This window comes from Vulpes vulpes, chromosome 1, assembly GCF_048418805.1.
Source record: "Vulpes vulpes isolate BD-2025 chromosome 1, VulVul3, whole genome shotgun sequence".
In the NCBI taxonomy this organism is placed as follows: Eukaryota; Metazoa; Chordata; class Mammalia; order Carnivora; family Canidae; genus Vulpes; species Vulpes vulpes.
Window position 1 is genome coordinate 102166919 of NC_132780.1, and position 13307 is coordinate 102180225.

A 13307-nucleotide genomic window follows, 5' to 3' on the forward strand; every position below is an offset into this window, starting at 1 on the left:
TGAAGGCTTACTGAAAATAAAAGGCATTCTTCCAGTTTAACACTTTGGAGAAGCAGATTGTTTGGAACCATGAGATATTGCCCACAAGTATGAAATAGTCACAAAATATATGGCATGGTTCTATGCGTTTTAGATTTTATAACATTTTGAGTAAAATTATACTTAAAAATTTTTTAAGTATATCAAAATTCATTTATTATTTTGTGTTCAAGTTTGCTATTCAGCCTATTTGCAGAGAGGGCAATGTATTCATTTTTATCTGATTAAATTCTTCCTTCAAAGTTTAGGTAGTTTGTATATGAGAAGATTATTTTATGGATTAACTATATAGAGTGAAGTGTAATACTTGAGTTTTGAGATCATAAACACGTGTGAAAGCAGTTACATTAAGTTGGATACTGCTGATGTGGTTCTGAGTCCCTTTGCCCTGGGCCACCTCACCCCCACCTATGGCTGCCTCTCTCTCCACTCTGAAACCTACAGACAGAGATCAGCAAACACCAACAAGAGGCCCTTAACTCTTCAATTTGAGGGAACTAAATGAAAATAGATGGTCATGAGTCACCATTATGTCATGGACCAAACTTTTCCACAGAGAATATTCAAATCTAAATCATCACATATTTAATAAATTCCTGTAATACTTTCAGCATTGTGCTAAGGCCAACAGAAAATAGAAAGATAGAAAGATATGTGAGATATGGTCCCTGCCATCAGGGAATTTTAACTTACTCTTTAAAAAAAAAAAAATTCTTCTATCTTATGGATTGTTCCCAAAGGAAGTCATTCAACTGAAGCAAAAAGATAACATGCTGTAAAACTGCATAGTCATCTGTAATAATAATAAAAAAAAATGTTGCTAGCCACCTAGGAGCCTAACTTAAGGGAATTAAATTATAAAGCATCAACATGTAGAATATTATACACTCATTTGATTAATAGTTATGAATACTACTGAAACATGCAAAGATTAATAAATAACTGAAATAAAGGCAATATCAAACAGAATGGACCTAATATGTACAGTTCTGCTAACCATATATAAATGTAAGAGCTAGGGGGGAAAAGTTTTGTTAGAATAGGAACAAGAGAGGGATGCCTGGCGGCTCAGTGGTTTAGCATCTGCCTTTGGCTCAGGTCGTGATCCTGGGATCGAGTCCCGTATCGGGCTCCCAGCAGGGAGCCTGCTTCTCCTTCTGCCTGTGTCTCTGCCTGTCTCTCTGTGTCTCTCATTAATTAATAAATAAAATCTTTAAAAAAAATAGTAAGAAGAGAAAAGCTGCTAAGCATGTGATGACTTCATATTAAAATAAGATCTTATTTTGCAGTAGTGTTTCTCAAAGTATAACCTTTCTTGAATCATTCTTAATAAATCTATTACCATTTTATTTGCATGATAAATATAAAACATGGAAAACTTTTAAGGATTAAAAACCTTCTTGCTTTTTGCTGGCAGTTTTGATACCTATTGATTATCTATATAAGAACTTTCTAAATTAAAATACTAGTACTGAGGCACCTAGGGCACCAACTCAGTTTCAGCTCAGGTCATGATCTCTGGGTCCTGAGATCAAGACCCACGTGGGGCTCCATGCTCCATGGAAAGTCTGCTGGAGATTTTTTCTCTCTCTCTCTCTGCCCCTCCCCTGCAGTCATGCTCTCTTTCTCTAAAGTAAATAAATCAATCTTTTTTTTTTTTTAAAGGTTACTACTATTATGAACTCAAAGGGCTCATTAGAGTAAAAAATTATTGGCTCTATCAGTGCTACTCATTTTTACATATTTAGATGTATTACAAGTATATATTTATTGAACCTTAAGCTGTGTCATTACCTATTCTACCTACACTCCAGTCCTCTCTCTAATCTAAATGGACCATCATTTATACATTTAGAATTTCCTAACTTTACCCCTTCCTCAGTTTTCTGAGAAAAGTGATAGACCTTTGACCTTCTGTTCTACAATATATACTTTTTTCAGTGTGAGCTGCTGATTTTGCTGTAAAGACATTTCTCAGGTGGGCAGCTCCCACTAATCACCAAATAGCACAAATTTCTATGTGCTCAGCAAATAGTGCACTGAATTTATCATTGTACATGGTTGATAAGAAAGGGCATTTATTGTTTATTAGGTAATATTCCAGAGAATTCATGTGAGGGTGATGGAACCCAGCCTTCAAAGCCAGAAAATAGCAGCATTTTTCAACTTCGTTATAAGATAAGGTGAAAGAAAAGTTATTGCACGGTGGCTATGAACAATGAGGGGGCCCTGACCTTACTAAATCAACTGCCAATGCCATCGTAGAAAGGCCAAAGAGTAACTAGGTTACTAAAGACGTGTGGAGAGAAAGGGAATTACGGTATTGAAACGTTCTGGGAACAAACAGTGAATGCTTTTCAACAAAGAAATAGGCTGGTTAAGTCGTTTGGTATACAGAATGTCCTTTCATGACCTTTCTATACTAAGGACATAAAATTAGCGAATTACATTTCTACTCCAATTTTATGAAATTGTGAAAGCTCAAGAGTTATTCCAGAGTTATCTCAGGAGAGAGAAGTGGATGTCATATGACACTCTCTGTGCATCAAGAATGGCATTGGAGTATGAAGGGAAGTCACTTAAATACATTCTTTTAATTTTGTCCAGTCTCAACAAACTTCCCTGAGAAGTAATTAAAAGATGTGGGAGCCACATTGCTTTAAAATAGGACATTCAGTTTTCGAGCATGTGCGGCTTTATGTTAATAAGCAGTAAGGGTGCCCTGGTCATTTTGATATTTAAACTTAGTGAACTTACCACAGCAGTATTTCTTAAACTGTGTTTTATAGAAACTGGTCAGATCATTTAGGAAAATAATGCAGAAGCTATTGCTAATCCTCTTATATGTTCACATTGTACGTTAGAATAGTGAAGACTTGGAGAAACACTATAGTTAAAAATCCTATTTAACTCTTTGCAGTAGATACCTTGATTATTTTGTATTTTATATGAATTTTTGCTTATTTTACAATTCCTATCGATATGAATGCCTCTAGGAAACAACAAATATAGCAATAATAAAGGATTTATTGGTAGATGCTATGAAATGTTCTCAACCCTTGGATATAACTAATCTTTGTTTAGGGTCAAATCATGCATCATTCTGATATGAATTTGAATGAATTAGGCCACAATCAAAATAGCATTGCAACTTGTGCAAAAGAAGAGCATGTAGCTTTTAACAGCCTCCCAAATTGGAAATACAGTAACAGGATTGAGTACTAGTAAAAAGGATAGGAGTCATTGTTCAGGATTACCAGACTCAGTGTGGACCACAATGTGGTCACAAGATAAATGCATATAATTTATGCAAATTCAAATTATATATTAAAAGCAAAACCCCCCGGGGATCCCTGGGTGGCGCAACGGTTTGGCGCCTGCCTTTGGCCCAGGGTGCGATCCTGGAGACCCGGGATCGAATCCCACGTCGGGCTCCCGGTGCATGGAGCCTGCTTCTCCCTCTGCCTAGGTCTCTGCGCCTCTCTCTCTCTGTGTGTGACTATCATAAATAAAATAAATAAATAAATAAAAATAAATTTAAAAAAAGGAAAAACCCCTGTTTTCCACATTGTCTCTTCACCTTCATCCTCATCTTCAACCAGACCCCAGTTTAGAAAAAGGGAAGCCAATGTAGCAATCAAAGAAAAACCAAAGACATGAACTTGAGGCCTCTGGAGGGGACTCTGTCCTGAAAAATCCCAAGGGCCCCCTTTCAGAATCTGCAAGAGTTGTACAGTGTACAACTTGTATGGCCATGCAGAATGTCTCTGACTTGCGTGTTCCTAAAGACCCAAGCCCTGGTGATTTCAGGGTTAAAGGACTTTTTTTTTTTTTTTTTTTTTTTTTTTTGGTTAAAGGACTTTTATGGGTAACTTTGATTATTAGAGATTTTTATGTTTTATGTTTTTACCTTAGGCACTAACCTTAAAACCTAACTCCTATTCTCATATATTTTTAACAGAACAATACCAGTTATATAGCATGTGTACTCCATTCTACTTCCCAGTGGAGGAATTCTTATTTCATGTGGTTTCATCATATGTGTTCATATACTATTGGTGTCTAGTTAAAGCTGGAATAGTTCAAATATGAATGATAAAAACTATTATGATGAAGTATTTCAAATATGAATGTTAAAACTATGGATCTAGTGAAGTCTCTGGATTCTTTCATTCTTTAATTTTATAAAAACTTAAAAGCATAGTAAATGAAATTTGGATTAACCTTCAGTATTCTAATAAAAATAATTCAGTGATTCACTTCTAATGGGAATATTTTTCATTGCTTAGAAAATAGATTTGACTCAAATACCAAACTTAAAAAAAAAATAGGTTCCTGCTCCACTATTTAATATAAACTCTCAACCTAGTAATTTTTAAATGATATATTTATTACCCTAGAGGGCTAATAACATGCCTATAAAAGCACTTTTACTGCTGGGTATTTTGTAAAACCATATAAAATATTTTTAACTATTTTCATGTATTTCTAGAAGGAGAAATAGAATATAGTTTATTGCCAGAATCAGTTGAATACACAAATTTTAGTTAATTTTACTATAATTTCTAAGGTTACTTACATGTTTATTCTGTCTTTAGTTTATATGAAACTATCCTGTATAAATATGTATATGTATGAACATGTATACACATACAAAAATACGTATTTATGTATGTATACACACACATCTGCTAGCCTTTCCAGAGTAATGCCTTTATATTATTTTTATTATAAAACTATAAAAATACGGGACTCCTAGGTGGCTCAGTTGGTTGAGCGTCCAACTCCTTGACTTTGGCTTAGGTCATGACCTCAGGGTTGTGAGATCAAGTTCTGTTTAGGATTCTGTCTCTCCTTCTGCCCCTCTCCCGACCCCCACCCTCATTATCCTCTCAAAAAACAAAACGAAACAAAACAAAAACTACAAAAATATCCCCAACTGCAATGCCCTTTGCATTAGATATTAGGAACAAATATAGAGATGTCTGTATCACTTATTCTAAGATCTATCAATGCTGGATTCCTTTTTCTCGTCAACCCAAACTTGCGTTGATTTTACTTTGTTTTATGCTATATTAACATCCATGCCTTGGGCTCTCCTACCCTAGGCTTGGATGTATGTAAGTCTTACTCATGCAACTGAACTCTGTAACAGCAGAAATTGCTTTTTAATAAATAATAAATCCTTGTTGAATGTTTGAGAATAAATCAATGGAAGCTTGATCAGTGAATTCACTGTGAAAGAGAGAAGGGATTATCAGAGCAAACATTTAAAAAAAAAAGGCAAAAGGGCAAGAATTCAGTGGCAGATTAGAAAGTATAAGAGTGAACAACCCAAGACTACTTACTGTCCTTTATGAGGACTGGACTTTTCCTAGATTTGAAAGCACAATTTTATGCAAGAGGAAAAAAGTAAATAGCAGTTAGCAAGATGTGCGTTTTTCTCAAAAGATACATCTAGTATAAAACCCGGTTAATGGCAAAAAGCAGAAAAAGACAAACTGACAAGTGAAACTGACCAGATAAAAGTGGCTGATGTGAATATGATGGAAAAATAGAGATTTGTTTTAATGGACTATGAAAAAACATCAGAGGTAAAAGTACTGAAAAGAGGTTAAAAAAAAAAAGTTTATTTTTTCCTTTATGTGACTTTAAAAATCTCCATGGATTTTTTTTTTTTTTTTTTTCTTGTAGAATGCCAGAGTCCCCTGGTGAAGTTCCTGAATATCCTTTGTTTGTCACAGTTGGTGACTGGCTGGATTCTATCAAGATGGGGCAATATAAGAATAACTTCATGGCTGCGGGGTTTACGACGTTCGACATGATTTCAAGAATGAGCATTGAGTAAGTGGTGCTATAGGTTTATTACCATGTTTAGACAATCCACTCAGGAAGTTACATATCCAAATACTGTATCAGGAACACTGTGATGCAACCACATTTCCTAATGCTAGCCTGGCATTTCCACATCTTTCCTCACCATTGCTAATTACCATTCTAGTGGAAATTAGACATTACACTTTTAACTATTTCCCTTTGGAAGAATATGTTTGATTCCAATAGCCATTTTAAAAATTTGTAAATGCTTTCTGAGATGCATATTACTCTCATTCACATCCAGACTTTACATCAGCATAGTGACTCACATATACTAATCTTGCATAATCAATTCTGTTACTTTCATCAAATGTAGTAATTGTAGTAATACGTTACCATCACGTAAATTCAGAGGTCCTCCTCTATATTAAAAAAGCTGGACATTTTTCTGTTGTCTCAAAAATTATTCTTTGCCTGGGTACAGTAAAATGTTCAACATATGCTTAAAAGGTAGATACTAAAACTAGTTGGTTGAACCAACTATGAAATCGCCATTATTTTGAAATAGTAATGGCAATTTTATTTAGTTCAACATAATACAACAGCATTTTTTCCAGTTTGTTGAATGACCACAGGGCTCAGATGAAGCCCCCATTATACCGTCCACCCCATATATTAGTTTTGCTGACACTGTTGAAAATTTGTATCATTATCTAAATTGTATACCTGGGGCGCCTGGGTGGCTCAGTTGGTTAAGCATCCAGCTCTCGGTTTCAGCTCAGGTCATAATCTCGGGGTTGTAAGATCAAGCCCCACATTGGGCTCCATGCTCAGCAAGGAGTCTGCTTAAGATTCTCTCCCTTTGGGGGATCCCTGGGTGGCAGAGCGGTTTAGCGCCTGCCTTTGGCCCAGGGCGTGATCCTGGGGACCCGGGATCGAGTCCCACGTCGGGCTCCCGATGCATGGAGCCTGCTTCTCCCTCTGCCTGTGTCTCTGCCTCTCTCTCTCTCACTGTGTGCCTATCATAAATAAAAAAAAATTAAAAAAAAAAAAAAAGATTCTCTCCCTTTGCCACTCCGTTCTCTTTCTTCCTCTCTCTCAAATAAGTAAATAAATCTTTTTAAAAACTGCATGCCCTTTAGATCTGTGAAATGTCTGAACATTGTGTTGGTACCTGAATTTGAAATTTTTCTTTGTATCCTTAAATTGAGGTAGACTGGATATATTATCTGGCACCGGGGAGAAGAAAAATGTAACAAAGTCTTAATGTTCACTGATATCTCTGTTTAAACTCTCATTTTACCAACTATACAATTTTTGTTAAGTTCACAAAGCAAATCTGACATGATACATATTTACCATATGTAAGTCTTCATTTCTTATCTCCTTGTACTTACCAGATCTAAATGTCCATATTCTCTCTCCTCCCCTCACTCCTATCTCTGTCTCTTTTTCTCTCTCACAGTGATATTAGAAGAATTGGAGTCCTACTCATTGGACACCAGAGACGGATAGTCAGCAGTATACAGACTTTACGCTTACACATGATGCACATACAGGAGAAAGGATTTCATGTATGAAAGTACTACAAGCACTTGTGTTTTGTGCCTCAGCATTTCTAAAATGAACGATATCCTCTCTACCACCCCCTCTTCTGATTCTCCAAACATCACTTCACGAACTGCAGTCTCCTGTTCAAACTACGGGCACACACCTTTTGTTTATTCTTCTAACCTGGATTTTAAAATTATGCCTCATAGCTCCTCTCTGAATAACCTGCAGATAAAACCCTGGCCCGCTGCAGATTATCACTGACAAAATGGTAAATAACTCAGCATGGATGTGTAACTTTGTACAACAGTATTTGGGAAGTGTTAACGAACTTAACCCAAAGGAATTTGGCCAGGTGTGGCTTCCTTAATGATGTATTTAGAGTTTGACAGTAGATAAAAAAGAAATAGTTGACCTTTCTTTCATGTTTGTGATCAAGTAGCTTCCAAACTGACGTGAATACTTTTAGATAATTATATTCAACTCTATGGATCATATTGTTACTTTATTTTATAATAGTTTAACTGTTGATGCCTGATGTTGTTAGAAGTATTTGCAGAAATAACCAATGATATCATTTGGTGAATTCTTGTCAGGTGTGACTACACTAAGAAAGGGGTTATCAGGGAGGGAGAGGGAGAAACATACTATGCTTTTCAATCTTCTAAGGCTGGTTTGTCTGTTTTTTTTTTAATTAACTTCATAGTGTCCTAAATATTTCATAGTAAGTGATTGCTTAGAGGCTTTTCCCCTCTAAGTTTTATTAGCAATAGTATATTTCTCTCCTACCTTATGAAGATCACCCCAGAAAGATCAAGAGTGAAGCTTGAAATAAAACTGTGTCTATTCCCTTGGTTCAGCTTTACAAGTTTGCAAAAGCAATTATCAAAGCACTGAGAAAATTAGTTATTTTCAGTAGACTTGCTTTGAATAAAAGATCTAAGAATATAGCCTTAGATTTAATCTAAAAGTAATTAAACACAATTTTATGATAGCTATATGGTGGCCCAAAAAATAAACACATCTTAGTTGGCTGATGTTGGTGCATTTTGCAAGTTAAAGAATTTTTGTATTTTGTTCCTAAAAAATAAGTTACATGAACGTGCTGAGCTGTTTTCTAAACCTTTCAGGAGACAAGTATACCACTGCATGTTCCAAAGAGGATATGAACAGACCTGACCCATGAGCATATATAAATCGATAAATCATGTGTCAACCTGGGCCCAAAACACAGTAACTGAAAATGTGAACACAGCTAGAATGTGTTGTCATAATCATCTCAGAGGCTGCAAAAAAAAAAAAAGAAAATGTATTTTTCAGTGAATTATGCTGAGCAAATTATCAAAAAAGTGCTGCTTTATGAGTAAGTTCAATTGTAAAATCAGCTGTTGCCTGTGAATGTACAGAATGGCTTCTGTGCTGGGTGTGGAAGAGTAGGCAGGATGTGTTGAGAGAGAGATTTTAAAAGGAACAGGTTGTCTAAAGATGCTTATTTAATAAATCAGTTTTTCTCTGATCTAAGACCCAAAGGTGCCCAATCCACTTCTCCAGTTCCTACCTAAATCACATTTTTTTTTTTTTTTTTTTTTTTGGTAATAGCAGCTGTCTTGCTATTAAAGGAGACTCACTTTCTTTTATTCTTTTAAGATTTGTTTATTGTCCCATTAGACTAGACCCTTTAACATACATTATTATGCTGATTTATCTCCTGATTTTTGTCTACCACAGCTCAATTTTTCTCATTTCAAAAAAAAAAATTCTATAGAGCTAGAAGGAAGAGTCTTTAAAGTATTTCTTAAAGTATACTAAAAAGAAAAAAAAGTGAGAAATTCATCACTTTTTAAGTAAGTGTGTCAGAAATAGCTAGCAACATTTTCTAGCCACTACCTGCATGGTCATGCATCACTCATACACTAACTGCAGTTTGCTTGATACATTTACACAAATCTGGATACATGTAGAGGAAATATAAAATTTCCATATTTACCTGTCTTCAAATATATATTAAATAAGAACAGATGTAAAACAGATTAAATTTATTAATCATATATATTTATTTTTATAATACAACAAAAAAGGTATTTAGAAAAATAAGGAATAGAATAATTATGGTCTTCCATAGGACTCTGTCAGCAACATCTGTATAGTTTGATGAAATAAATTCTATAAAGTATTTAAACTTCTATGAGATGGGCATTCAGTACTTACAAGATTAAAGTTCACTGTTAAGAATTTTTTTCTTAAAAGGTACAGAGATCTTTTTCTATATGTGAGTAACTTCTATTTCTTTTTTTCCTTCCCCAACATCTTCCTCTAGTATTATAAAACTGCCTTTCTACTCTGTCTCTTTCCCCAAATGCTCTTTAAAATTTCTTTAGAATTACATTCATATTTTTCAGAACTGTAAGCATGATAATCTTACGTGTAATTTTGAACCTCATTATGGTCAGAAACACATGGTTGAAATATTTGTGCACGATTAAACAGATATATTAAAAAAATAAGGATATCTATTTCTTAATTGCCTACCCACAGACCCCTGATCCCAAGGATATTATAAGATTTAGGAATATTAACAGTTAGGTTGCCAAATTTATTTGGAAATTTTACATGAAATATTTTGAGAATTACTAGTGCACATACTTAGTAATTAAAACTGTTTAATATGCATAAGTATAGAACCTAATTATAGAAAGAAAATTAGTAACTTACATAAATCACAGCCTTCAGTAATGATTTTTGATAACTTCAGTATGCATATACATTCATGTACCTGCTTTATTTTACATTTTCTGATCTATACTACTGAGGAGCTTTTTGGATTTTGTAAATCGAGACAGTTGAAGAAACCACTTTTATTTCCTGGGTGGTCAGTTTCCAGTCTATAAACAACTCATTATCTCATAGTATAAGGCATATGTGGGGGAAAAATATAAAAACAATGTACAATCGAGAAGAGAGATTAGGTATATAAATCATTAAAAAAGCAATCAGAAATTGCAAAGCTCTTGGCTTACCGAGAATCAAAATGTACAGCACTTTTGCACTGAGTTATCTTATAGCTGCTGACAAATAAGTTATGCATGCCGTAATCTAAAAAAAAAAAAAAAAAGATTTGTATTCTTTAATACCCTGCATTACTCTTTAAAACCTATCCAGATATCAGCTGAATAAAAAACAGCCTTGTAGCTACAGTTCTAAGGCCTGCTTCAGTCCTCAAAAGAAAAACAAATCCAAAGTCAACTCTTGAAAAGCAAAGTCTTTACAGAAGTCCTTCTGAAGTGGTGGTGAAGAATGAATCTCAACCACATTTCATGTAAAAAGTCCATTTTTTTTATCTTTCCCTACCAAAGTTCTACTTTATAAATCAGTCGGTTAAATCTCTTATCCCAAAATTTTCACCAATATTAGGTCTCTTTTTTCTGTTCCTTCATTAAATTTCCTAAAATCTCTTGCTCAGTCAGCTCCCCGTCTCCTCTCTTTATTACTCCATCTCCTCTCTTTTCCTTTCTCAGCTTCTACTACTCAACCCCTGATCCCTATCAGCAGACGAAAGCTCGGAAAATCTAAAATGATCTTACCATCTCTTTACAAGAGGCTGAAGACGGAGGGAAGGGACTGTTGCAGGAGCCATACATTAGTATTTTGGGTCCCACCACATAAACGAGAGCATTTGCACTCACAGAGAGGGAATGAACTTTTTATTAACTGGAAATTAAGTGCTTTGGAAAGTAATTTAAAAATGGATGATGATGATCCTTTTCTATAGCTTTAGATAAGGAAATTATTAATTTAAAAATCTGTATTTTTAGAATAAAAAATCATTATCCATTCACAGTTGGTGGACTTGTGTTTATACAACAAAGAGGCTAGAAGCAGATATATCTCTTCTTTTAATATTCTCACTTTAACTTTTCCAAGCTCAGATTCCATTTAGTAGAAAAAGACTTTACTACTTCATGTTCAATCCAAAAATATTTTGATACTTTTTACATGAGGACTCCGAAAGAGGGGCACCTGGGTGGCTCAGTCAGTTAACCATCTGCCTTGGGCTCAGGTCATGATCCTGGGGTCCTGGGATGGAGCCCCTGCTCAGTGGGGAGCCTGCTCCCCTCTGCCTTTCTCCCCTCTGCCTGCCACTCCTCGTGCTTGTGCTTTCTCTCCCTCTCTCTCTGTCAAATCAATAAATAAAATCTTGAAGAAGAAAAAAAAAAAAGACTCCAAAAGATAGAGTAGTACACTGAGTCAAATTGATGTTATTCTTCCATTAGGACACCAGGCACTGAAGTCGCCTTTTAGGTTTAATGATCAACATTTTCAACAACTTTCAATCTTTAATTATAAAGGTTCAGTAAGGACAGTATAAACTTCATTAGTTCAATTTAACAAATATCTATGAAGTGTCTCCTATACACATAAGGTTTTATGGCAAAGATGATTTTGGCTGTACTGTCCTTACCTTCAAAATAACTCTTGAGATTAAAACTTAGAGGTTGGAGCCTATTTGCTATGTTTGCTGTGATTTCCAAGTCACTAAGGGCCAGCTCTTTCCATAGGAAAAAAAAAATACATAAATCAATAAAGCCTTGTCCAGTGTGAATTGGATTTACAATCCTTATGGAGAAATTTATTTTGCACTGTAGATTCTCATAAAACACTCCACACTTCCTATAGCGGAGAGGAACAATCTTGCAGGATTCTCTTAAGACAATCTCTCCTTAGAAGTTATAGATTTTTCTTGTCCAGTGGCAAACTTTTCAGTTCATGTGTGGTAGAGTCACTACCTCAAAGGTGCCTCCAATTAGAAAATATTAGCCTTTTTTAAAAACAACCCTGGAGTAATCTCTTTTCCAAGCCAATTCACTGGTATTAGTGAATGTAAAAATAAGTATGAACCTGCAATAGTTGCACAAAATTCTTTCAAATATGCCTAGATCTAACATGGTACTAGATGAAGTAAAGGAAATGAAAAATCTTAAGTTGCAGAGGCATAAATACCCCTTTCTCTTACTGTTTCCTTAAAAAAGCAAAATATTAGGCAGGTATTTCAAAGATTTCTTTGGATAAAAATAAATTTTGTATATTATAAGGGGGATGAGAGACTTCTGAGAAAAAAAAGGTCAACAGATAGATACAAGTCATCAAAATGTAATTTTTATCTTCTTTCTTCTGACTAGTAATTAGATTTGAACTTCAGATTAATGATATATTATTCAAATGTGTAAAAAAAAGGATGTTTACATCTTAATTGAAAACTTGGGGGGGTGGTGCCTAGGTGGCTCAGTCGGTTAAGTGCCCAACTCTTGATCTCAAAAAAATAATGTGAAGAAAACTTCATTTACTAAGGGTAGCAAAGCACTACTAAAATAATATAAACTTCATCTTTTAAAAACACCTGGCAAATACAAAGTTTTATGTATCTCTTAAGGATATCAACTCATTTCCACTTTATTAGATTTTTTTGCTCTTTCCCATTGAAAGCAGTTTCTTTCTAAACAAAACAAAGAAAGATTCTCACTTGGGTTTCCACGCTCGTTAACTATAGTACCAAATCTCTGTATCATTAAGAGAACTTTTGATTTGTTTCATTTAAAAGGAAAAACCTCAAAGAAGAATTCCACTATCCTTAGACATACCTAATTCATCCTCAAGAATAACAAAGGCATTACAGAAAAATTACCTGACAGATGAGGATGAAAGATAGCTCTTGCTCTTAAATGTAATATAAAGAAGTGGTTTCTACTTTTGATTAGAAAATGAAGTACAGATTAACAACACAATTCCCTGGGAGTTGTAAATTAGAAAGGTATCAAACTCAGTGAAAAATCTTCTCTCAAGTGAAGCTCTTTCCTTACCTATATTTCTCCATTCTTTTTAACCCCTGGATGTCTTTGTTTTGT

The 13307-nt window shown here is 34.7% G+C and overlaps 1 protein-coding gene across 1 annotated transcript in view; it reads left to right on the forward strand.

Moving 5' to 3' along the window:
- EPHA6 (EPH receptor A6) overlaps positions 1–9586 on the forward strand; it is an 870413-nt gene extending 860827 nt beyond the window's left edge. The window contains 2 exon segments of the mRNA XM_072721173.1: positions 5734–5883; positions 7322–9586. Of these exon segments, the coding sequence (XP_072577274.1) occupies positions 5734–5883; positions 7322–7436 (265 nt within the window). The 3' untranslated portion in view covers positions 7437–9586.
- Positions 9587–13307: the final 3721 nt, after the last annotated feature.